The 24,055-nt window shown below is 46.9% G+C and overlaps 2 protein-coding genes across 12 annotated transcripts in view; one reads left to right on the forward strand and one right to left on the reverse strand.

Moving 5' to 3' along the window:
• Positions 1-14,965, forward strand: part of LOC135388293 (integumentary mucin A.1-like) — an 88,914-nt gene extending 73,949 nt beyond the window's left edge. For all 9 annotated transcript variants that reach the window (XM_064617744.1, XM_064617750.1, XM_064617747.1 and 6 more), the window contains 2 exons: positions 13,413-13,535; positions 14,182-14,965. In XM_064617744.1, the coding sequence (XP_064473814.1) occupies positions 13,413-13,535; positions 14,182-14,321 (263 nt within the window). In that variant the 3' untranslated portion in view covers positions 14,322-14,965. The remainder of the gene's footprint in view (positions 1-13,412; positions 13,536-14,181) is intronic.
• Positions 14,966-15,818: 853 nt separating this feature from the next.
• Positions 15,819-19,505, reverse strand: LOC135390043 (uncharacterized). Of its 3 annotated transcripts, XM_064620062.1 has the most exons (3): positions 19,030-19,505; positions 18,737-18,927; positions 15,819-16,005 (listed from the first exon to the last, which is right to left on the reverse strand). In XM_064620062.1, the coding sequence occupies exons 1-3, from the start codon at positions 19,331-19,333 to the stop codon at positions 15,904-15,906; spliced, it is 597 nt and encodes a 198-aa protein (XP_064476132.1). In that variant the 5' UTR covers positions 19,334-19,505; the 3' UTR covers positions 15,819-15,903. The 3 variants fall into 3 exon arrangements, with proteins under 3 accessions (XP_064476132.1, XP_064476130.1, XP_064476131.1); XM_064620060.1 differs by having other exon boundaries at positions 18,737-19,505; XM_064620061.1 differs by lacking the exon at positions 15,819-16,005 and adding an exon at positions 16,353-16,780 and having other exon boundaries at positions 18,737-19,505.
• Between the last annotated feature and the right edge of the window lie 4,550 nt (positions 19,506-24,055).

Here is a 24,055-nt window from a genome sequence, read left to right on the forward strand (position 1 = left end):
CGCAGCTGACTGATACATACCCGTGTTACACGGCCACTCTCCAAGGTTTATTGAAACCAACTGACACCGAACTACATGTTTTCTCGCTCAGTGCAATCCTGTAGTCACTCATTGTAGTCCTATGGTCACTGAAATTAATTCCATGGTCACTCAATTTAATTCTTTGGTCTATCAATTTAATCTGACGGTCAATCAAATGAATCCAGTGGTCAGCCAATTAAATCCGGCCCATGTCAACAACAACTTTATTTGCGACCTTGGAGAATGGGGAGTTTCATCGCCACAGGCGATACTCTACCCCATTGCTGGATGGAATGGGGGGAATAAAATAACGAGCCCCTTCACAATAACGATCGAAGTCCGATGGTGTCCAGAAATGTCAGAAGAGCTTTGAGCAAAACCATGCCGGCCCATGTCATTGCATCTGCCGCCATTGGAATCAGTATAACCAAGTAGTTTATGACAACTGCTATACACGATCAGGAGATAACTTGCTAGTACTTGGTCATTTATTATATGTATTGTATATTATAGCGCCATGAGTTATGACCATGCTGGATTTTATGGCCTTTTCATGACTAACCTATAGGTAGGGTTCCCAGTCTTCGGCATTTACCGAAAGGCACCGATAAGCGTACACCAGTAAAAAATTTTACAAGTTCGGTGGATATAATTATTCACCAACTGTCGTCGAAATGTCGACTTCAAATGTCTTGATTTTATCCCGTGTCCCTTCTCTCTGAACCAGTTGCCAGCAGACAGCAGACTTCTTGAAAGAACAGATATTTCTTCGTTAGCTTCTCGCGGGGTCTAATGTTGGCCATAGTCAGGATCCAGGCCAGTTATAATGAGCACAGGTCTGTTCGGTCTGGAAGTGCCCCACCTAGAGCCTACCATGGGGTGTACCAGTGCGAACTTTTCGCCTATTCCACAAACACTGAAAACTAGGATACCGACCGACTGAAAAATTTGCCTTCAACAAGAAAGCTCCTGTGCTAATTCCTTACAGCGAAGAGAGTGGTGTGCGATGTCACCTGCATCGCTAACCTGCATCGCTGCATTGTAATGAAAAGGGAAAACGCAAGAATATGAAGTATTGGTTCACTGTATGCATGGGAAACTCCCGTCACGTTCCTCGTCGGTTTCGACCGGATGGCTTCAGATTTCAAAATATTACTGCCGCAAGGCACCGATTCCTGGTAGGCTAAATAGCCACCGATTTCTCCCACCAAATCTCTGAAAAGTTAAGCACCGAAAACCGGGATCCCTAATTATAGGCTATGATGGACTATTTCGGACGATCCTTGTCGGAAATTGTTTATGACATGAGTTATGACTATAACCTACATTATAGACTATAACTAGGGTTCGTGGTTTTCGGCATTTTCCGAAAAATGCCGGAAAACACCCCCCGAATGATTTTTTTCAGATTCGGAATATTCCGAAAAAATATGAATTTCTCGTATCCTGACAGCTGCCATTCCTCGAACCGCAAAGGGAAATCCCCTTGGAATCTCCCTTTGTCGACTATTTCTCGAGCGTGGCATTATCTTCGGGCTGTGCCCTTGTTTCGTTGTGCGTAAGCGCTTATAGGAGGATGACCTCAGCTGTGTTGATGAATCTCGTATAAATGATATAAAGCGCGAGTTTTTCGAATATGCTGCATGCCCAGCCCCTCAGGTGGATATATCTCATATCAGTTTTGGACGACCGGTTCCAGCACATGGCCTTTGTTATCGCAGTGCGCCTTAAGCATACTGGCTATTCCTGTTTCTAGCGCTAATGTTGAGCGCGCGTTCTCTAAACTGCGTGTTATTAATCGCAAGGAGCGAGCCGCTATGACAGATGCGAGCATGATGATGTACGCTTGACTCTATTTAGTCTAATTGTTTGCTGGTTTGGCACAGGCAATAAAAGACATTGTTAATGAAGCCATGAATCAATTCACTTCTTTTCGGTTCGTTGTTACTTCGCCCGCAAAATAGGCTCTCCTTCATGCCAAATAAATAGATGCCCGTATTCGGGCATTTATTTTTTGGGCCGAATATAGATGCCGAAAAAATCCGATTTATAGTTCCCAATATAAATGCCGATAAACACCCCCCGTATTGGGTTGAAAATAAATGCCGAAAACCACAAACCCTAACTATAACTGGACTATTTCGGAGTAACCTCATTGGAGAGAGTATAATACCATGATCTACGACTATCCGGGATTTTATGAGCGTTTCATGGCTAAAACCAGCATTGTATTCTATGACAGAACTATTTCGGACTACTCTTATTGGAAATTGAATAATGTCATGACATATGACTACGGGGGATTTTATGAGCTTTTTACGACTATAGCCTACATTATAGACTATGACTGGACTATTTCGGACTACCCTTGTCGGAAATGGTATATTGGCACGAATTATGACTATGCAGAACTTTATGAGCCTTCATGACTATAACCTACATTACAGGCCACGACTGGACTATTTCGGACCACACTTGTGGGAAATGGTATAATTACGCGATTATGACTATGCGGGATATTATGAGCTATCCTAACTATAATCTACATTATAGGCCATGACTGGACTATTTTGGACCACCCTTGTCGGAAATGGTATAACGACGTGAATTATGATTGTGCGGGACTTTGAGCTTTTCGTAACTATAACCTGCATTATAGGTAGGGAGTGACCTTTTCGAGTTAAATGCCTTCCTCAGATTCGGGGGGTAAAAATTGGGCGCTATTTTTAAATCTGTAATTCAGGAAGAAATCGGGCGATACTTGTGTCTTCGGGTGTTATCGGGTGTTTTTGTTTCTCCTCTTGTCTATTGAGTCATTTCCTAATCTCTCTTTTTTGTTCTTTTGTTGTTGTTTTTGCGAGATCGTGACCTTCCAGCGGTAATCCCCGAAGGCATAGACAGTGCTGACACACCTGGGTGTATTGCTTGGAAAGTAAGTGACCCATTCTTACATGTGTTACCAGGGCCGGTGCTATAGGGGTGTGCGGAGCCTGAGGCAAAGGCACATCGCGGGGCCTGTTTCACACGATTAAGTGCATACTTGACATTTTAAAAAAAGTAATCCCTGGTTGAGAGCTTCCTGCACGGGGCCTATGCAAGCGCGGTGCCTAATGCGATCGCCTTACTCGCCCCCCCCCCCCCGCCAAGAAAAAAGTTACCCTCCGTTGGGAATTTTTTAGTTCAATTACGCTAATTAGACAAATTAATGAAGTACACTAATGGAAACCACGTGTTTGGGCGGCAAAAACCTTCACAAGTATGACGCAGAAGGTTTCTAGTTTTTACCTCGAGCACATTTTTTTTTAAATAAATAGGGGTCAGTCTTAAGTGAAACATCCTGTATATACTATGACTAGACTGTTTTGGACTACTCTTGTTGGAAATTAAATAATGTCATGACTTATGACTATTTGGGGATTCTGAGCTTTTCGCGATTATAACCTGCGTTACATACTATCACCGGATCAGTTCGTGCTCCCCTTGTTGGAAATGGTCTAATGGACCTATTGCTATTTTACATCATTGTGCAGTTTCTCATGGCAGACTTTTTAATAAGCGGCTTCGTTAATCTTAACATACCTTTCTAACTTTACTTTCGACGTGCCTCGTAAAGCACTGGTGAGCAGACGATGTCTAGAGCAAACGCTCCGCTGAAGCAGACGACACACCAGACAACAGCTACTACGTGCGTCAGACAACGGCTATTCGTGAGTTGATTTTGAACCGCATTCACAGAAATACGCGGTGATATGAGCACCGATGTTGAACGGGAATGAGGAGAAAACCGGCGAGGGTGTCCGCGTAGAAACCTCAATGACCCTCCGAGAAAATATGCAACAATATCGCAGCAAGAGAAGGCAACGTCTGCTCGACTGCCACACGCGAGGCGGCGACTTGACATCGACTGCTAACACGTTGGGAATGAACATCAAAACTGCTCGCTCCATTGTGCGCACGGATAGAGACAAAGCGAAGAGGAGGATTTGAGGTGAAGGTTGTCCCGGAAGTGGTAAACATATTGACGTGACCTTGTTGACACGCATGGCTGCATACACACTTCAGAAGTTAAAGCGAAAGCTTATAGAGCGTATGCCCGACCTGGAGATCAGTTTGGCAACAATAGACCGCCTGATAGACGGTCATTGTGACAGCCTGAAGCCACTAGCACCAGGGAAAGGTAACAGAATCGGTAACCGAAACGGTATTATACCGGAATTATAGCAGGTAACGGTAACAAAAACAGAAACGTATATCGCACACTTGGAACACCTGAAACAGAAACGGAAACGACTATAATTTACGGTAATAATTCGGGTACTACAGGACCCGAATTATTGCAATTCTTTACCGTATCGTGTAGATAGGTTGATGAAGTATACTTCAATGAAGCAAAAGAAAATTAACTGAAGAACTAAAACTAAAATGAACTATCAAACTGGAGCATATAAGTAAGTAGTATACAGTAAATAGAAGAAGCATAGTTTTTATACGCTTATGGTGACTTGTAAGTTGTAAGCGTGAGTAACATTCCTGAAAACCACGTTCATATTAGCTGTTCATAGAAAATCACGTATATGTATATTTTGAATAGACGTTGCCTCTTGTGTGCATGTACCCCCGAAGTCCTCAAAATAGACTTCAGAATGTAGGGGGATTAAATTTTCATGATCAAGTTAAGTCACGGTCTCAAACTATTTAAAAAAAGAAAGAAAAGAAACAAGAAGAACAAAAAGGGCGGGGGGGAAACAGAAAACCGAAACGTAAGCAACAATGGTGGTAACCGAAACTGAAACAGAAACAAATAAGGGCCAGTAACATAGATGGTAACGAAAATGAAAAAGATTCCGTTACCTTTCCCTATAACTAACACTTCAACCGGCGGACCGAAACAGGGATGACGTCAAATGCGCACGGCGGAACAGATGCGACGCGGCTGCAATCGGAGCGGCCGCAAACGCTACGATACTACGTAGACGAAACGAACTTCAATATCTGGCGCCGTCGTGGCTACGGCAGGTCGAAAAAGGGTACACTGGCGGTGAAGAAGACCAGAATTTGCAATGGCTCCAATGTTAACATAGTCGCTTGCATGTCCTGCGATGGCGTGCAGCTGTGGAGAGAGTGATGAAGAGGGTAACGCACATTTCCTATAGTGAATTTTTGGACGAACTTTAACGCTCTATATCGGAGTCCGAACCAAGTCAGCATGCCGCCAGCATCATGGACAACGCCCCAGCTCACAAGCGTGCGCAAATGGCTGAGCTATGTGATGGACTTGTTTTTTTTTTTTTACACTATTATCTTTCTTCCTACAGTTCTCTCTTTAATCAAATAGAGGAGATGTTCCCAAAGTTCAACCTTCATATTCGTGCCTTTCTAACGGAAAGGGAAAATACATTTTGCCACCCCCGTCTGGAGTAACAACACTCGACCATCGCCGCACCATTTGTCGAACATGAGAGAGCTGATGTTCTGAGGCTGGAACACATAGACACATAGAAAGGACAAACGCATACACAGCCTCAAGTGCCTAAGAAATTAAGGACCGTACCATTTTGTTGCAAGGCGCTCAGCAATGCATGGAGAGCATCCACCTGGTGGACTGTGCATCTTTTGATCGTAATCAGTTCCGTTACATAAGTCAAGCGCTCGAATGTGTTGACATGTAGAAAATGCTTGCGATCCTGTGTACGAAGCCTTTCTCTTCTCTTTGCAGTGTTTTACCTTAGTGTACCAGATAAACATGAGCCTAACGCTTACTTCGTTTCATGTAACTGAAACGTGTTTGTGAGATTCAGATAACAAATGTTTCGCACCGCAGCTCATGGACACTCCAAATATATTGGGTTAGTTTATAGTTAGTTTATAGTTTTAGTTAGTTAGTAGTTTATCTAACGTGGGCGCGGGTCATTGTTTAACGCACGACCTATTACTATAGAGACCTGGACATCCGCAAGCTCCCAGCACCGGTTTAGTAGTTCTGGCAATCGCCGCTGCGCTATGGGATTTGGCGATAGTTAGCACTATTCGTTACCACGTGATTTGTCGAAACCGCGGCAATGTACGATGAGGATGTGTTAACAACGACGAAGGGGTTCGGAAGAGGGAAGCGAGCGCTTAACAACAGTCAAGCATCCCTGTGTAGCAGATGAACGAGGGTGACAAGGATGACAGTAATGCACATTTCATTTCCTCTCCACAATAATGATATGTGGCACTTGCAGCGGCCACTAGCGTAACTAACCCGGCTCTCCCATAGGCGGTTGCCATTTGTCCAGGTCTCTAGTACAGAGTAGGTCGTGGTTTAGCGTTGAATTTGAACACGAAGCTCCGTGCAGATTGGATTGGAAAGAAAAAAAAAGAAATGGCAGAAGTAGGAAAAAGAAAAACAAGACGGAGCTCCGTATAATCGTAACCTAAAAGTCCACTTCCGATACACAAACAGGAACAGCATGTAAGTACATGCACGCACGCCAGCTCATTATACTGCTTGCACAGGGGCTACTCCGGTATACACTGACTTGCAAGTCTGCAACATAGTCTATGGTTATAGTCTATATCTAGAAATGAAATGAAATGAAATGGTTATAAAAAGCTCACCAGGTTCCAAATAGTGATGTCATGACATTATACCATTTGCAAAAAGGGCAGTGCGAAACCGTCTACTCAAGTCTTATAACAGATTCATAGTCATAAAAAACTCATAAAATATTCACATAACAATAAGTCATGCCATTAGACCATTTCCAACAAGGGGAGCCCGAAATCATCCTGTGATATATGAAAGTTTGGTCTATAATGGAAGTTATAATCATGAAACGCTCATAGAGACCTCAAATAGTCATAAGTCATGACATTACTGAATTTCGAACAAGGGTAGTCCAAAATAGTCCAGATAGAGTATATATTGCGTCTAAGTCATAAGTTTGACTCATGAAAAGCTCATAAAATCCCGCAGTCATAGATCATAGAATAATACTCCATGCAATGAAGACAGTCCGAAATAGTCCAGTTATAGTCTATAATGTACCCCCGTTATAGTCATGACAAGCTCATAAAGTCTCGCACAGTCATAATTCATGTCATTTTACCATTTCCGACAAGGGTAGTCCGAAATAGTCCAGTCATAGTCTACAGTGTAGGTTATAGTCATAAAAAGCTCATAAAGTCCCACATAGTCGTAGACCATGGTATTATACTCTCTGAAATGAGGTTACTCCGAAATAGTCCTGTTATAGTCTATAATGTAGGTTACAGTCATGAAAAGCTCATAAAGTCTCGCATAGTCATAATTCATGTCATTAAACCATTTCCGACAAGGGTGGTCCGAAATAGTGCAGTCACAGCCTATAATGTAGGCTAGTCACGAAAAGGGCATAAAATCTAGCATAGTCATATAACGCATGGCGCTATACCAATGTAATCAATGACCAAGTACTCGCAATTTATCTCCTTATTGTGCAACACTATACATAAATTACTGAGTTATACTGATTCCAATGGCGGCAGATGCAATGATATGGGCCGGACTAAATTAGATGACCACTGGATTAATTTGGTTGACCATACGATTAAATTGATAGACCATATGATTAAATTCAGTAACCATGGGATTAATTTCAGTGACCACAGGATTAAATTGAGCGAGAAAACCTGTAGAATCTACACTGAAACAAGGCCGTATGTCAAAAGGAGGTCTGACCATTGATGGATCATGCCTATATATACCTGGAGGTCACGATCCGCCCACTTTTTGAGCTCTCTGACCAATGACGTGTTGAAATATGGGGAGCTATATCGATCGTCGGATCCTTAATACCTGTCCTGTTTGAGTGGCAAGTAGATTGAATTTAACTGAAATGAATACTTCTTGCAATCTCCATAACTATAGCGGATTTTTGTGCCAATTGGCTGAACCCCACATAGACGACACAAAGCATGTCGGGAATTGTTGTCTGCCATCCTATGTTGTTCGACTGCCGGCAGAACCGTATGCTGACGGACATCCTCTCGTCAGTACGATTTTTTAAATTAAACAACATGACTGGTTGGAATAAAAAAAGCAACAATGTTTATATGCAGAAGATGCAGAGAGATGTGGTGGTGGCCGGCATACAATCGGTAATTCCTCGCCAAGTGTCTTTTTCCGTGTATACAGTCGACGTCGCCCTTTGGACAGTAGGAAAATCACGCCCGGCCATTCAGCGCCGCCAGCAGCTGGCCCTAAATAATGTACATACATACCTCACGCAGCTATCATCATCCGAAAAGTGCGGCGAGATCCCTTTCGAACGCAAAACTGTGACAAATTTCCCTCTTTGGGGTTGGAGCCAAGAAGCTTGAGCAGGTACGTTTCCATCACTCCCTAGGCGTGCTAATCGGCTCGGACTTGTGCTGGGCTCGCCACATTAGGCACCTTGAAACCAAAGTGCAGCGACGGCTCCCTGCAATTCAACATATTTCTGGCTCACGATAGGGGCAGTGACCCCCACCCTGTTCGCAGTTCACGCGGCGTTGATGAGGGTGACTCTGCTTTACAGCCTTGCTATCCTGCACAGGATATCAACAACGTCATTAAATACTTTTCGGACCCTGTTTGCTCGAAGCCTTCGTCGCTGCCTTGGAGTTCCAAGAATGGCTGAAACACGGTAAGTCCTGGCTGAAGCTGGTGAACTTCCTTTTGGAGTTCTACATGATCGGAAAACGGCTTGGCACTTCCTACGTTTGCGTGCTCACATTCCCTGTCATCCAGTCCTCACGAAAATTCGATACTGCCCTGAAAGTGACTTCTATCGAGTAGCGGAGAGGATACGCCAGAGTCTCACAGGCTTCGTAGCTAAGAACGCAACACCGCCAGAAGCCCCTTGGTTTCTGCCGGCACCACCGACCCTCGTCAGCCTTTCAAACCTTCTGGAAAGAAGCCGATCAGGTTCCCCCTCAAGTCCTTCGAGCCCTGTTTTTATGCTCTGGTAGAAAAAGTTTTTTACGTCTACAGCAGCATAGACATGTGGCGCATCCAGAAACGGTAAGTCCGCCTCTGCATTCGTCATGCCATCTGCAGGCGTAGTGTAAGAACGACGCCTTTCACACGTACCCAACCTCATCAACAGCTTCGGAACTATATGCCATACTTTTCTTTCAGAAGTACATCGTTGGTTTTACACCGCGGTAATGGCAGTCTTCACTGACTCGAAATCTGCACTGCAAGCTATACGGGCATGCAAGCATACGAGGCTCATCCGCACCCCTAGTCACGGATGTGTTAATGACTTACCACCTTGTGTACGAAGCAGACCATAGGCTGGTTCTCAGTGAATTCCAGCCCATTTTGCTGTGGTGGGGGAATGAGCAGGCGGACAGCGCTGCAGAAGCAGCTCTCTCGTATCGGAAGCGGACCAATATTGCACTGGTGCGAGAAGACCGTCGCTCCATTCTGCGACGCCTCGTGCACCCTTGGCTTCCCGCCAATGGACAACCGACATTCTTCCCCCATCTATGCTGAGCGGGGTTGATCCAACACTGGCTTTTCGCATGGCACGAAACACCTCTCGTCAATATGCTGCGTGAATTCGTCGAATACGACTCGATGTGGCTTTTACAGTTGAGTAGCGTTACCGATTTAGACAAGTTGACTCTCCCAGGTGCTGTCACTGCGGTGCTCTAGGGGATCTGGAGCACACTCTTCTTCATTTTTAGTCCATCCGTCCGTCCAACTCCAACTCTTCTTCATTGCCCACACTACCAACCTTCCCGAACCGCACTTTCCGGGTCTCTTAGTCAGCCGGACTCTCGCCCCTTCTCTCAGTCAAAGTTGCTGGTTCACTGGGTGAATCCAGCACAGTTACGCCCTGCGCTGATAGATATTTTGATCTTTTTGGACACAGTAGGGCTTCGATCCTGTGAAGGGGCTGTGAAGAGGGGAACTCTCGACGTGCTATGGCAAGACCTTCCCCTGTGATGCACCGTGAAGATGCTGCGTGACCATCGTGCTAGTCGTCTCAATACGATGGGTGACATAATGTATCACAGAAGAATGACTCCACGGTGAAATTAGTTCATGAAAAGACGTCAATAGTTTTCTGTATGGGGAAGTGTAGAACAGGCAACATATATAGAAGACCTCTCTGCAGAGAGGGTGGCGCTTGTGGAAAGGTTCCTTGAAACGTTTTTGGCATGCGTCAAAAAGAACCTAACCACAAACGCTGCCCTCTCTGCAGTGAAGTTCTTCAACTGGAGGACGTTCGCGAGGATGTCTATAGAATGGTTGTTTAAAGATCAAATCGCCGGAGAAATGGGGGAGGCATACTTGAGATACGCAATCAAAATAACCCCGTGATAAGCACATCTTCTATCACGCTTAGCCCCTTAGATATTGGGTATCTGCAGCAGACTACGCCTTGAATTTTAGGTCAGGTTCTTCACGTGGAGTACGTTCGCGTGCTGCCCCACATGTTCTGCTATTTGGGTGTACCCGGTTGTATCGCTCATGTTTTAGCATTCCTTTGTTGTGTCATTAGTGTATGTTTCCGATAAACTTCAGTTGCCAGTGAGCTGGCTGAGTTGTTCGTCTCGTCTTTCGTCCAGTGGCAGCTCTGCAGTTATGGAACATTACCGACTACTCCAACTTCCAGTGATTGGCGCATGCTGACATAGAGGCTGAGGAGCTGTAGGAAACAGCTCCAAGAATCAGTGCTCCACACTATCGAAAAGCGTGGCGAGCACAAAGCTGATTTGCGTTCCCGTGTCCGCTGGGAAACGATGGTTACCAATATGGCACTGGACGGGTAGAAGACAAGCAGGCCGTAGGCCTCAGTTGTTACCGTTATTATTGACCGGCCTGAGAGTCTTCCTCCTAAACACATCGAGCTTAGTAACACGTGGAGCGATGGGCAGAAGCGGCGATCATGCCAGCAATATTGAGGTGTGATCAAACCTTGCAGTGATGAGGGCGCCGCGGACTTAACGACCTGCCACGGTTGCGGGATCAGCGAAATTGACAATGAAGAGCAGCTAGTAGGCCACCCATTTACGTCGTATTTTGCTCATTACACTCGGCAAGCGAGCAACGGTGATGTCCATGTCCCTGGAAAGCTAGGAATCCGTTGCCGGAAGAGGGGACGCACGGCAGTAAGGCTAGCCAAAGCGTAGTCGACGATGTGATGTGCTGGTTCCGCTAGATGGTCCAGGATGGCGTCGTCATTGCCAGCTAGGATAAGCCGCACCTCGTCAGTGAGACGATAAAAAAGGCACGCGAAGGATAGCGGAATGGATTTCGGCACGGGTTTCAAGCGATGGTCTCATGCAGTGAAACAGCTGCGACCTGCGAGGGTTCCCTAGCCCTTCGGTTGTAAGTGTTGCCTTGTGTGTGGTCTTGTGTTCCTGCTCCGTCTGAAATCGCTCGGTGTGGGAAAGAATCGCCGACCTGAAGGCATCGCAAGCGTTGTGGGATTGGAGTGAAGAGAGAACGTCTTCAATGTCGTCGACTAAGTCGAGCGAAAATATGGGTAGCACTTTGTAGTATAGTTGCACATCTATGGCTCTGCTCCAGCCTGATGTGGAACAAGCAACAAGTTTATTTTATGATGATGAATGGGAAGTTTCATCGCCAGAGGCGACACTCTGCCCCATTGCTGATGGTGATGTGGGGAATGAGATAATGAGCCCCTTCATAATAACGATCGAAGTCTGACTGTGACTAGAAAGGTCAAAAGAGTTTTGAGCGCAGAGCGTTGGTTTGCTGGATTCGGCCAGGGACCAAGCAATTATGATAGGAGAGAGGAAGCAATTTTGATGGGGATAGCGAGAGTCCAGCTGACTAAGAAATCCGGAAAGTGCGGTTTCTGAAGGTTGGCAGTGTTGGCAATGAAGAAAAGTGTGCTCCAGATCCTCTAGAGCACCGCAGTGACATCTGGGAGAGTCAACTTATCTCAAGTGGTAACGCCACTAAGCAGCAAAAGCCATATGTTCGATGAATTAACGCAGCTTCTTGAAAGCGAGCGTTGGATCAACTCTGCTCAGCATAGATGGGGGGAGATTGTCGGTTGTTCATTGGCGGGAAGATAGGGATGTCACGAGGCTTCGCAGAATGGAACGACGGTCTCCTCTCAGCAGTGCAATACTGGTCCGCTCTAGCTTCCGATACGAGATCTGCTTCTGCGGCGCTGTCGGCCTGCTCGTTCCCCACGACACCGCAATGGGCTGGAACCCACTGCAGAACCAGCCTGGAACCTGCTTCGTACACAGGGTAGTTAGCCATTAACACATCCATGACTTGGGGTGCGGACGAGCCTCGTATGCCGGAATTTCCAATAGCTTTCAGTGCAGATTTTGAGCCACTAAAGACAGCCCATTCCTGCGGTGTAAAATAAACGATGTGCTGCAGAAAGGAAAGGATGGCATAGAATTCCGCAGCTGTTGATGAAGTTGGATGCGAAAGGCGTCGTCCTTGCACTACACCTGAAGATGGTACGACGAACGTCGAGGCGGACTTGCCGTTTCCGTATGTGCCATGTGTGTATGCTGCTGTACACATGGAAACTTCTCATCTACCAGAGCATAAAAATGGGCTCGAAGGACCTGAGGGGGAACCTGATCTCTTCTTCCCGGAAGGTTCGGTAGGCGTACGAAGGCTTCCGGCGATGTGACGTAGCCTGTGAGACTCTGGCGTATCCTCTGCGCTACTCGACAGAAGTCGCTTTCAGGGCAGTATCGAATTTTCCTGAGGAGCGGGTGGCGGCGAATGTGAGCACATAAATGTAGGAACTGCCGAGCCGTTTCACGTTCACGAAGAACCTCAACCAGGAGTTCACCAGCTTCAGCCAGGACTTGCCGTGTTTCAGCCATTCGTGGAACTCCGAGGCAGCGACGAAGGCTTCGAGCAAACCGGGCCCGAAGGATATTTAATGACGTTGTTGAGATCCTGTGTAGGATGGGAAGGTTGTAAGGCACCGTCGCCTTCACCAACGCCGCGTGAACTGCAAGCGGGGAGCTCTGATCCAAGCCCATCGCTGGACTTAGGTGTCAAGGTGCTTAATGTGGCGAACCCAGCGCAGGTCAGAGTCGAGTACCACGCAAAGGAAGCGATGAAAACGTACAGGCTCACGCTTCTTGGCACCAACCCAAAGAGGAAAATTTGTCATAGCCATGCGTGTGAGAGGGAGCTCGACGCTCCCATGTTCTGCAGCTCAATGATGGTTGGGGCCACCAATTTCGTGGCAACTGACCATCAGAACAAACGGTCCGTGACCTGCACCAGCCCGAGCTGAATGCGATCATTTATTCACCCGGCATCTGAGCGTCCCACTACACCCACACCGAAGCTGTGTAAGCGCTGCACATTTTGTTCTCTTCTTTTCATGGACTGGTTCTCATCAACCATCGTGGCTCACCAGTGACGAAAATAACTTTTTGCTGGGAGGCCGGCTACGAATGCCTGCCCAAGGTTAAGTGCAAGAACTACATGTTCCGTACCTTCCACTTCGCATGTGGTCCGCATTATACCTGCTGCAATGCACGTAAGTAGCCGCCGAGCGCATAAGTCGAATAAAGCAGTGATCTCGCGATGACTGATGGACAAATCGTTTGCGGAGACCAATGAGAGCGCGCTCCGCAGTATCGGCCTTCTTGAGATGGAGAGGAAAAACGTAGATCTCAAGTTCCCTCGCTCGTAAATCATGAACGACGCAACTGATGAATCCCGTTCCTGTGGCGCTGGTGTCAAGGTAACGCCATCTTCCGTTCCGCGAAAAGAAAGTTGCGCACTTTAGTACCATTTGAAGGTACCGTAAGAGCAGCATACAGACATGTTATGTTGACGGTATAGTTTAACACTTTGTTGTTTGTAAACCCAGCGTAACGAGTTATACATGTGACAAGTAACGCTACATATTTTTACTTTAAAAGTAAAATTGCACCAAAGCGGTGCCGTGTATTAAAAGCGCCAGACTATTTGTTGAGGGCGCGTGACAATCATCTCTGTTCGTCACCCCTTCTTAACGTAAAGACCAATGACAGGTGAGATATGAAGTAATCGAGGTCGATCACTTTGACGAGAATAGGTCCTCGGTACCTTTAAATTAAATTACATTTGCTTACTTTGCTGGCTTGCATATTAGCCCATGCTCTAACATAATTATTTATTCCAGTCATCCCTTCTTGCAGTTGGAGTGAACAGCTGTCTCATGCGTCCTGGAGTTTGCGTCAAGGACCCTTATATAGGAAATTGGCAATGTCGCTTCAAGTACAAAGCGTACGATTGCAACCACTGGGAAACCTGCTGCGCAAATGCAGACTTTCCTTAAGGGACGTTTCTGTTGACAGCCTTGGATCAACACTTGTTGCGTGTAAGCCCAGCACAAATTATACATATGACAGATGTTTCATTTGCTAGCAAAATTGCGGCAAACTCCCGCGGAGTAGTATTGAGGCAACTTAAGGTAAAAAAAAGGGTGCCCGAGTGATAGTTTCTTCTGTGTGCACAGCGGGAGCTACTATTCGGGCACCCTAATAAAAACGTATCGAAGCGACGTCTGGTGGCACATGATCCCTCAAAAGGGAAGAGCCAAACCTAAACCAGTTCCTCAAGCAACGCTGATCTATTCGACCGACTGACTTCCAGCTCCTGGTGGCTACGGAGCCGACACATAGCAAACTCCTATCATTTAGACCCGCGGTGTTGTCCATGTGCAATGTAGCCATGCCGCCATACTCGACCAGTGGTGCGCAGTTAGGGAATTACTTCGATACAATGGTGTCCGTAAATTTCAACCTGAACTTTCTGAAGCAGCTAGACGCGCATTTGTGACGAAAATCGTTAGCGTAGCAGTACTGAGGGCTCGAGCTATCGAATAAATACATTTCCTGAGAGTTTTATCTCTACCAGTTTACGGTACCCTTTGTGCTTTTCTTTTTTCTTTTTTATGAAAATAAAAGACCATGCTGTCGACACTAGACTTTCTTCTTGCTTCCTGCAGGCAGATTGCGGTTCCTCAGTGAATACCGTTGTATCCCCTCCAAGGATCAGGCCAAGCGTCGGGCGGAAAAGAACTGTCTTTATTCAAAACTATCAGTTTAAGTAGTCAACCAGTGGCGCTGCTTGCGCCGCTTATCACACTGAGCATCACACGCATGCTTTGCGTCGCGCGATAACAACTGTTCGAACATGATATCACAATCCTCCCCTCTAATTAACACGCAATTAACACCATAACGTTCGGGCGGGCGTCTTGTCCGCGTAGATCTTCGTAACGGAATGCTGTCCGTCTCATTTTCCAACGACCTTTCACCTTGAGTCTCTGTTGAGGGGACGTGGCTGGTCTTGTCTGTGGTCTCTTGAGGACTGACCCTTTCGGACGTAGGGGAAAGAGGGTCCCCTGCACGAGTAATGTCCATGCTGCTCTGCGAGATCGGTACGTCTGCTGACGTAGTCTTCTCCTGGGGCGAGTGCAGCGGAATGGTTGGGCCTGGCTCACGGAACGTGGCAGTGGCGATGTCGTCTACATGGACGAATCTTTCTTCGTTATTTATTCTTACAGTGTACGTCGCAGTGCTGACTCTACGTGCGATTCGTCCCGGAAGCCACTCCGGGTCGGAAGGTCTGCTGCCCTTGACCCTTACTGTGTCACCTGCCTCAAATTCCCTCCAGGGCCCCCTCGAGTCGTCTGCTGTCATCTCTCCTTTATGATGCTCGTCTCTTGTGGAGGTTCGGGTGGAGAAGGCTTAACCTGGTTCTCGGAGTCCATGACAAAAACAACTCCGACGGCGTCTTGCCTGTTGTTGGGCTTGGAGTGTTTCTGTAAGTAAACAAAAACTGATCCAGACGACGTTGGACACTTCTTGTAGTCTTCAACTGGTCCTCATCCTGCATCTGCTTGAGAAGGTTCTTTACTGTCTGGACGAGACGTTCCGCTGCCCCGTTTGATGCAGGGTGGTAGGGAGGTATGTTCTTGTGGACGATTCCGTTCGCGGACAGGAAATCTGCGAACTCTGCAGAAAGAAACTGTGGTCCATTGTCGGACACCAACACTTCAGGCAATCCGAAGGCGGCAAACACTGTCCTCAACTTCTCTACAGTCTTTGCAGCTGATGTTGAACTCACCCACAGAACGTCCACCCACTTAGAATATGCGTCCACTAGTACCAAAAACCACTGCTGGGAATAGTAAGCAAAATCTACATGTACTCTTCGCCATTGTCTAGTGGCAACATTCCATGGGACCAATGGAACCTGCTGCATTGCGTTCTGCGTGAGTTGACACGTTGTACATGATTTTACAACATTTTCAATGTCGTCAGAAATCTTAGGCCACCAAACATGGCTTCTACTCAGCATTTTCATCCTTGTAATTCCTGGGTGATTTTCGTGAAGTAGCTGCAACACTTCCGAACGCAAGGGTTCAGGTACAAGTACGCCATTCCCCCAAGTTACACAATCTTGATCGACAGCTCATTCCTACGCAAGAAATAAGGTGCTAAAGTTTCTTCAGATACATGTGCTAGCCAACCATTCAACGTGAAAAACAGAACCTTCTGCAGCACCTTATCTTTTTTTTTTTTTTTTTTGTTTCGGAACTTATTGCGTCTGCAGATAAGGGTACGCCGTTCACAACAGAAAATGATTGCACATAGTCACTCTTGTCCTCCCTATTCGGCAACGGTAATCTTGGCAGAACGTCTGCATTAGCTACATCGGTTCCCTTGCGATAGACCCATTTGTACCGATAGGCAGAAAGTAACAGCATCCACCTTTGCATACGTGCGGCTGCCAAGGAAGAAATAGGCTTGTTATGAGCAAAACGTCCGGCTAACGGCAAATGATCCGAATGAACAATAAATTATCTACCATATAAATACTTATGGAATTTCTTAATGGCAAACACAACCGCTAATGCTTGCCTTTCAATATGTGCATACGCGCATTTACTCAACGTCCGAGAAGCGTAAGCGATAGGCCTTTCTGCTCCGTCAATTTTGTGGAAAAGTACGGCTCCCACCCCATAGGCTGATGCATCACACACTAGACCAAGTTCTTTCGTAGGGTCGTAGAATGTCAGCACGTTATCTTCGGTCAACCATTTTTTTTACTCTTGGAAGCTCCTTTCCGTTTCTTTAGTCCAGGCCCATTTCTTGTTTTTGTGGAGTAGGTCATACAAATGCTTAAGCGCCGTTGACATATGCGGAATAAACTTCGAGTAAAAGGTTATCATGCCCAAGTACGCTTTGAGCTCTGACGCGTTTCTTGGCCTTGGAACTTTCTGAATTGCTTCTACGTTTTCCGAACAAGGGTGAACTCCATCCGCATCCAGTACACGTCCAAGATACTTCACGGATCTTTTGAAAATTTTTGCATTTTTCTTGCTTTACGCGTACTCTGTGTTCGGCAAAACGCTTTAACACCAGCCTGTACTCTCTCTGCCCGTTCTTCTACCGACGATCCCGCTACAAGCACATCGTCCAGATAGGAAACAACCCCTTTCATGCCTTTCAGCAGTTCATCCATAACCGACTGGAATATTGCTGGTGCGCTGGATATACCATATGGAATACGGACAAAATTGAAAAGTCCCAAATGCGTGTTCACAGTTAATAACGATCGCGAGTCGCGGTGAAGCTCGAGTTGTTGGTACGCAGTTGTTAGATCCAGAACCGTAAAAACTTTGCCTCCAGTCAGCGCTGCGAAAAGGTCCTCCATCACAGGCAACGGATAATGATCGGTTTTGATGCACGGATTCACGGGGACTTTATAATCACCACACAGTCCGACTTGATTTTCGGCTTTCCGTACTACAACCAACGGCGTTGCCCTTGTTTTTACAGGAACGAGTACCCCTGCGTTTTCCAAGCTACGAATTTCAGCTTCTACCATGTCCCGTAGCGCGTAGGGCACTTGCCTTGACTTACAGAACACTGGCAAACTGCCCTCCTTCAGCACCAGTTTTCTTGATACCCTCTTATCAGTCCCACTCCCGGCGAAAATACCCAAAGCAGCACAATGTACTGAAAGTAGAGTGCAATAGGGGTGGACGGTATGTGTTGTATCAATGTCCCTTAGTTTCACGAGTCTGTTCAAGGCCTTCCACCTACCCGTCCACCCCTATTGCACTCGACTTTCAGTACATTGTGCTGCTTGGGACCGTACTATACTTCTTTGCGAGATGCTTCACCTTATCTTCCGCATCAATGCTGAAAACGTCAGACCAGTTCCAAGATAACCTTTCCAGCCAATCACGCCCGAGTAAACATGGTTTTCTTCCGGGCACTACAATCACGGGAAGAGTCTTCTGTCCTTCGTACTCAACTAAGACGTCCATCTTCCCGGTTACGTGAAGCGGTGTTCCACCATAAGTCTTAAACCTCTTAGTGCAAGGCTGTAACGCGTTGCGTAGTCCTAGACTTGAACAGACATCCTCCGAAATAATTGATACTGCTGCTCCCGTATCGATTTGCATTTGGACTGGCTTACTTTCAATACGGACTTCTACCACGTACGGTTGTCTTGCAGTACGGCTGTCCTTGACATTGAATAAAGTTAATTCCTCCTCGTCTAGGCTGTGCATGCACCTTTCTTTCCGGAATTCTTCTGTTACATCTTCTCGCCAGGTGCCCGATGCGTTTACACTTATGGCACTTGAACTTGCGGTATGGACATGTAACGGGTTCATGGTCTGATCCGCATCGATAGCAGCTCCCCTTAACTGAAGTTTATCTTTTCACTCACCGTTGCAGTCTTTTTCGAAGATTTCTTGACGGCGTTGACCGCTTCGTTGCTCGATGCCCCAGCAGCCGCGGGCTGGAACACTTTAGACTCCTCCTCGGCGAGTTCCACACTTTTAGCAAAGTCGCATGCTGAAGTGAACTTTAGGTCCCGGTTCTTCAGAAGTCCGGCTTGTATTCCTGGATTTTTCAAGCCTGCAACGAATCTATCTCTCAGTGAATCATCCAAAAACGCACCGAAGTCACATTTCGCTGCCAGGTGTTTCAACTCCACGGCGAAGGTAGAAACACTTTCACCTTCATGCTGATAACGACGATTGAACTTAAAGCGTTCAGCGATGACTTGACCTTCTGGGGCGTAGTGGTCCTTCAGTACTTGCACTAGTTGGTCGTAAGTTTTCTGCTGTGGCTTTGACGGCAGCAACAAATCCTTGAGGGTCTTGTATGCTCGTTTTCCGATTTCAGTAATAAGGGCCGATGTCTTCAATGCGTTGTCTTCTATCCGAGTCACTTTCCAAAAATGCCCAAACCTCTCGATGTAGGATATGAAATCCTCATCTCCGCCTTCCACGTAGGGCTCAAATTCCCAGAACTTTGACATCACGCAGGCCGCCGTTCCTTTTTGGATGCCCTCCTTCGTGATGCTGCATTACTTGTTTGAGCATGTTATGGCGGGCATCATTCCAGCCCGCCATAAGCATGTGTCGTCGCGCGTTGTGGTGGGTGTCGCCATCCTCGTCACCATTTTCTGTTGTATCCCCTCCAAGGATCAGGCCAAGCGTCGGGCGGAAAAGAACTGTCTTTATTCAAAACTGTCAGTTTAAGTAGTCAACCAGTGGCGCTGCTTGCGCCGCTTATCACACTGAGCATCACACGCATGCTTTGCGTCGCGCGATAACAACTGTTCGAACATGATATCACAAATACGAGGCACATCTATGGTATCGGTTACTGATGGACTGAGGACGTCTCCAATGTGTTGACGGATGTCGCGCGATGGGTCTCTAAAGGTGTTTCGCGAGGGATTATATCAACCGGTGTGTGTCATGGTGTGAGCCAATGAGAGTGGACGTGATGCCATTGCATACAGAACCCTTATGGTGTCTTCGACTGGTTGGTTCCTAGCGCTCTGGAACGACATTTCATCCTCGACTGGTCGATACAGACCACTCTGCATCCGACCGCTTCATTTAGAGCCTTTCCTACAACTCGTAGCGCTCTATAGTGCTCTCACCCACACCGTCGCAGTGGTAGGACGATGGATCGTCGGAGGATGATGGGTAACGATGTGATTCACTCCTGATGGCCATCACCGACATCATTCACCATCACATCAGTCGGAATGATGTGATGTTGAATGACTAGGTGGTGGCGTGATGTGATTTTTAATTTGATGTTTAATGATGAGTAATGACGTGCTGTTGAGCTTGATGTTGAATGATGGGTAACGATGTGATGTTGACTTTGAAGTGATGAGTTTTCAAGTTGATATTACGCTTGTTTGTAGGTTCTAGCATTACCAATTCGGGGGGGGGGGGGGGTCGCATAGAAGCATGCCTTGACTAAACGTGAGTATAGTGCACCAGTTTCAGTGTTTTGAGTGAACCTGTCCGCATGTCTTGTGATAATCTGAGTTTACGGGTAGCGGGGAAGTTCCAGTCGTATGCCTGACATTTATTCCGGTGGGTGGTAGGGGAGGGGTATTCGCTGTTCAGCGTTGTATTCAGACTTGGGAGGGTCTCGGTCGGTGGGGAGGCGCTGCACTTTATGGATGGCGTTCTCAAGAAGCAGGGGAGTGGTGTTGACCTTGCCGCCCTCGCGCTATTAGTATTGCATCGCTGGTGTGGTCACTGTGGTGTGGAGTTGGCTCCAGGATAAAGACGCGGCACTTTCGGGCTGTTATACCGGGTGCGTGGGTGGGAGTGGAAGGGCTTGCCGTTCAGCGTTGTACTTGGAGTCGGGGGCCCCGTGGCGCTGCACTTGGATGGGGCGCTTGGATGGAGATGGAGGTTGACGCTGGCGCTTTCGCGCTATTGGATCTGCATCGCTTCAGAGCAGGTGAGGCGCGGAGGCGGGCTCCACTGCGTAAAGAAGAGACGCCTTCGGGCTGTCATATCCGTTATGTAAATCAGAGAGCCTGTTGGAGCTCGTTTTTTCTTTTTGCTACTGCTAGCACCGAAACATTCGTGCTGCATGAGCAAATGAGCGAGTAGATGAAAAATGCGACGGGTATTGTGCAGTATGAACTCTGGGTATGTCACTGTCATGTGAATAAAATGATGTCGTCAAGTACCCGATGTTGTTTTGGGCAACTACAGCACATCGTGCTTCCGCGTTATAATTTTACGTTGACATTGCCGCACAAAATTACTCTTTGAAACAGATTCTCAGTGAGACTCTCTGAGAATCTACGTGTGTCGTCTTCTGTGTCCGTGTCTCTCGGTCTTCTTCGTGGATCTATACCAGCTAGCCTGCACCCTTTCCCTTGTTTCTTTTGTCATGATAATTTTGCACGTTGCAGAAAAGCATTTCAAATTTACACAGATACGCCCAAATCGCAAAACAACAAAAAACTCGTGTCTTTGGACCTTTTCTTTTGTAGCAACTGCGTTTGTTGCTCTCGGGTCTGCTTTCAGTGCATGGCCAAGACTGGCCCGACCTTTTCGTGCCGAGCTCCCCGGTAACACGTCACTGAAGGTTCTCGAGCCGACGTTGTGTGCCAGCTACATTGGTCAGCGACATTTGGCTGACGTTGGTCCAAGGCTCAATGGCCGACTAAGTCGTTTGCCGACCAAAAACCGATCACCGCCCGGTGGTTGGCAGTCGGCAATTTCCTCTTGGGTTGTCGCCAAAGCCCGCGATTATCTGGAGTCCGACACAACGCCTGCCCCTCCTGCACCTGCGTCGCTCAGCACAATGCCTCCACCACGACGGTCCCAGCCTTGTCAACGCCATGAACACTGGACGCTTCCGCTTTCCCGAGAAGGGGGCCCATTGTAGCGGTGACGACGACGACGGCGGTGCGCTCTGCCCTTCGCGCGCCGATATTCTTGGTGCCTTGTCTTGTCTGTCTTCGCCTCACCTTCTACTGTGATAATGAGTATGGTGGGCGGATACATATTTTACAAATTGCAAGATGCATTTTGGGGTTGGTGCCTCTTCGCTCATTTGACCTGGGTGCGCCGAGCCCCAAAGGTTGGTGTCAGTCTCTTAGCGGGACTTCCCGGGGGATGCCGCGCCCCCCCTAGTTCATGTTCCGGGGGCAAAGGACCCCCCCCCCCCCCCGCAGTCGGCGCCTATGCTGCGATTGGATTGTGACAGAAGAAAATCATGATGAGCGAGTGCAGGACCCCTTTAAAGCCCACTATCTGACAATTGCTGGACATCGTGTATATGAAACATGATTTAATTGTTCAAGTTGGAACACGAACACAGGCAAAATGAACCCGTGGGAGACGGGATACAATGCCTAATGATACCCTGTACTCTATGTGATTTCGGCGAAAATGTTCCTGGAGAATACAGCTGTAATAATACCGATAAAATGGTGACTAAGCTGGTGGTGACATGGAGCTGGTGACGAAGATCCATAACGAAAAACCCGAGAATGGGGAAAAGGCGAAAAACAGACGTTGAACGATAAAAGAGATAGGGCGCAGACTAACTGGTGCATGATGACGAAGGAACGAATAACCGAGAGACACGGGACACGAAGACAAGCACAAGAGTTCTCAGACACAGTAATGATTTAATAACACCGAGCCTCCTAAATACCTAACAACTCCCGGAGGGGAGGGAGAGGGATAATTGAAATTGAGAGTTTGTGTCCATCGTCTGGTTTTCGTCTTTTCTCCAGTCTCGGGTTTTGCATCATGGGGGTTGTAATAATTTTCATGATCTTTCTATGTCTCCTCAAAACGGAGCCAGGAAAACTGGAATCCAGGTGACTGCAGTGCACCTTTGAAATGTAAAAGAAGGAGAAGAAAACAGAAAAAAAGAGAAAAACGCACGATGTGATTGCCGGTGCGATTGGTACCATCGTTGTGCGCAAACACTTCAGCTGTGAGTCCCCCGATTCTGGCAGCAGCATCATAGTGTTCTGAGAATCGAGTGCGGGATCTCTTCAAGCACTTTCCCCGCCACCACCCCATCGTTTCCATAACGGGTACATCTGCGCTGTAGTATTCCGGGCTGCACTTTACTCATGCAAAACACTAACGTTAAACCTCACTGCGACAGCAACAACTGTTACCAAATTTATCCAAGCACAGCACGAAACCCTACAAATTGTTTAAAGTAGCTTTAAAGTGGTATATCTAACATGGCAAAAAACTGCTGTCATCTTGTAAAGCAGTATGTGAAAAGCATTCCCCCAAATATTTTTGTCCAAAGTTGTTTCACCGCGGCGCAATTAATTCGCAAAATCGCCCACCCACTTTCCCAAATCACCCACGCTAAATGTGACGTTTGTGGTAGAGAGCCCCCTCATTCGTTTGTAGGAAAAACCGTCTGCAGTGAGCATTGCGAGCGGTTTCTTGTTGACTTCTATCCTTTATATGATTTATATCACGTTTTTTTTAAAAAAAGACAAAGCATATACTGCAGCCTGACCCAATGAGGTTGCAATCACAAGAGTAATATATACGTGGCTTCTATGCAATCTCAGAATTCACCGTAGCAAAAAGCAAGCGATGACGGCCAGTGCCGTGTATGCCAAAATGAGTCTGGCCATTAGGAGGAGCCTAAAAAAGAGGCTCGACCTGTCAATCAAACGTAGGCGCATTTCTTTGGTTACTGTTTTCCATGGGAGCTGCCATGGCACCAAATTCTCCAAGATGGAGGATGGTGCTTGGAACGGCGAAGGGGAGATTTCGTGGCAAAAAATTTTTTAGACTACTTTAATTGCATAGTGTGAGTAGATATCCTCATGTACGCATGTGCACAATCAGCTTCAACTTTCGCTCCGCCATCATTATTTACGTGAAAATGAGATGTTTCGTCGCCAATGTTAGGCCTAGTTAAGATCGTGATACCAGGAAAATAGCAAGAAGGACGACCCTTATACGTAGGATTTTGCATTATATAATTGCATTTTATTTATACATACATCTTTGCTCCTTTTTGATTCAATGTACTTGCATTACGTGATATAAAACTTCATACCGGCTGTCGTCTGCTACGAAGGCGCGGTTGTACCGCAATCCTGGCCAATCACTTCTGAGAGCAACCATTTCTGCTATTCTGAGCCTTCCCAACATGCCTCTCTCCGTGCAGATGGCGTTGATAAAAGTGGGCGCAAAATCCGTCGTTTTGGTCTGTCACC

Source organism: Ornithodoros turicata, chromosome 3 (assembly GCF_037126465.1).
Source record: "Ornithodoros turicata isolate Travis chromosome 3, ASM3712646v1, whole genome shotgun sequence".
Classification (NCBI taxonomy): domain Eukaryota; kingdom Metazoa; phylum Arthropoda; class Arachnida; order Ixodida; family Argasidae; genus Ornithodoros; species Ornithodoros turicata.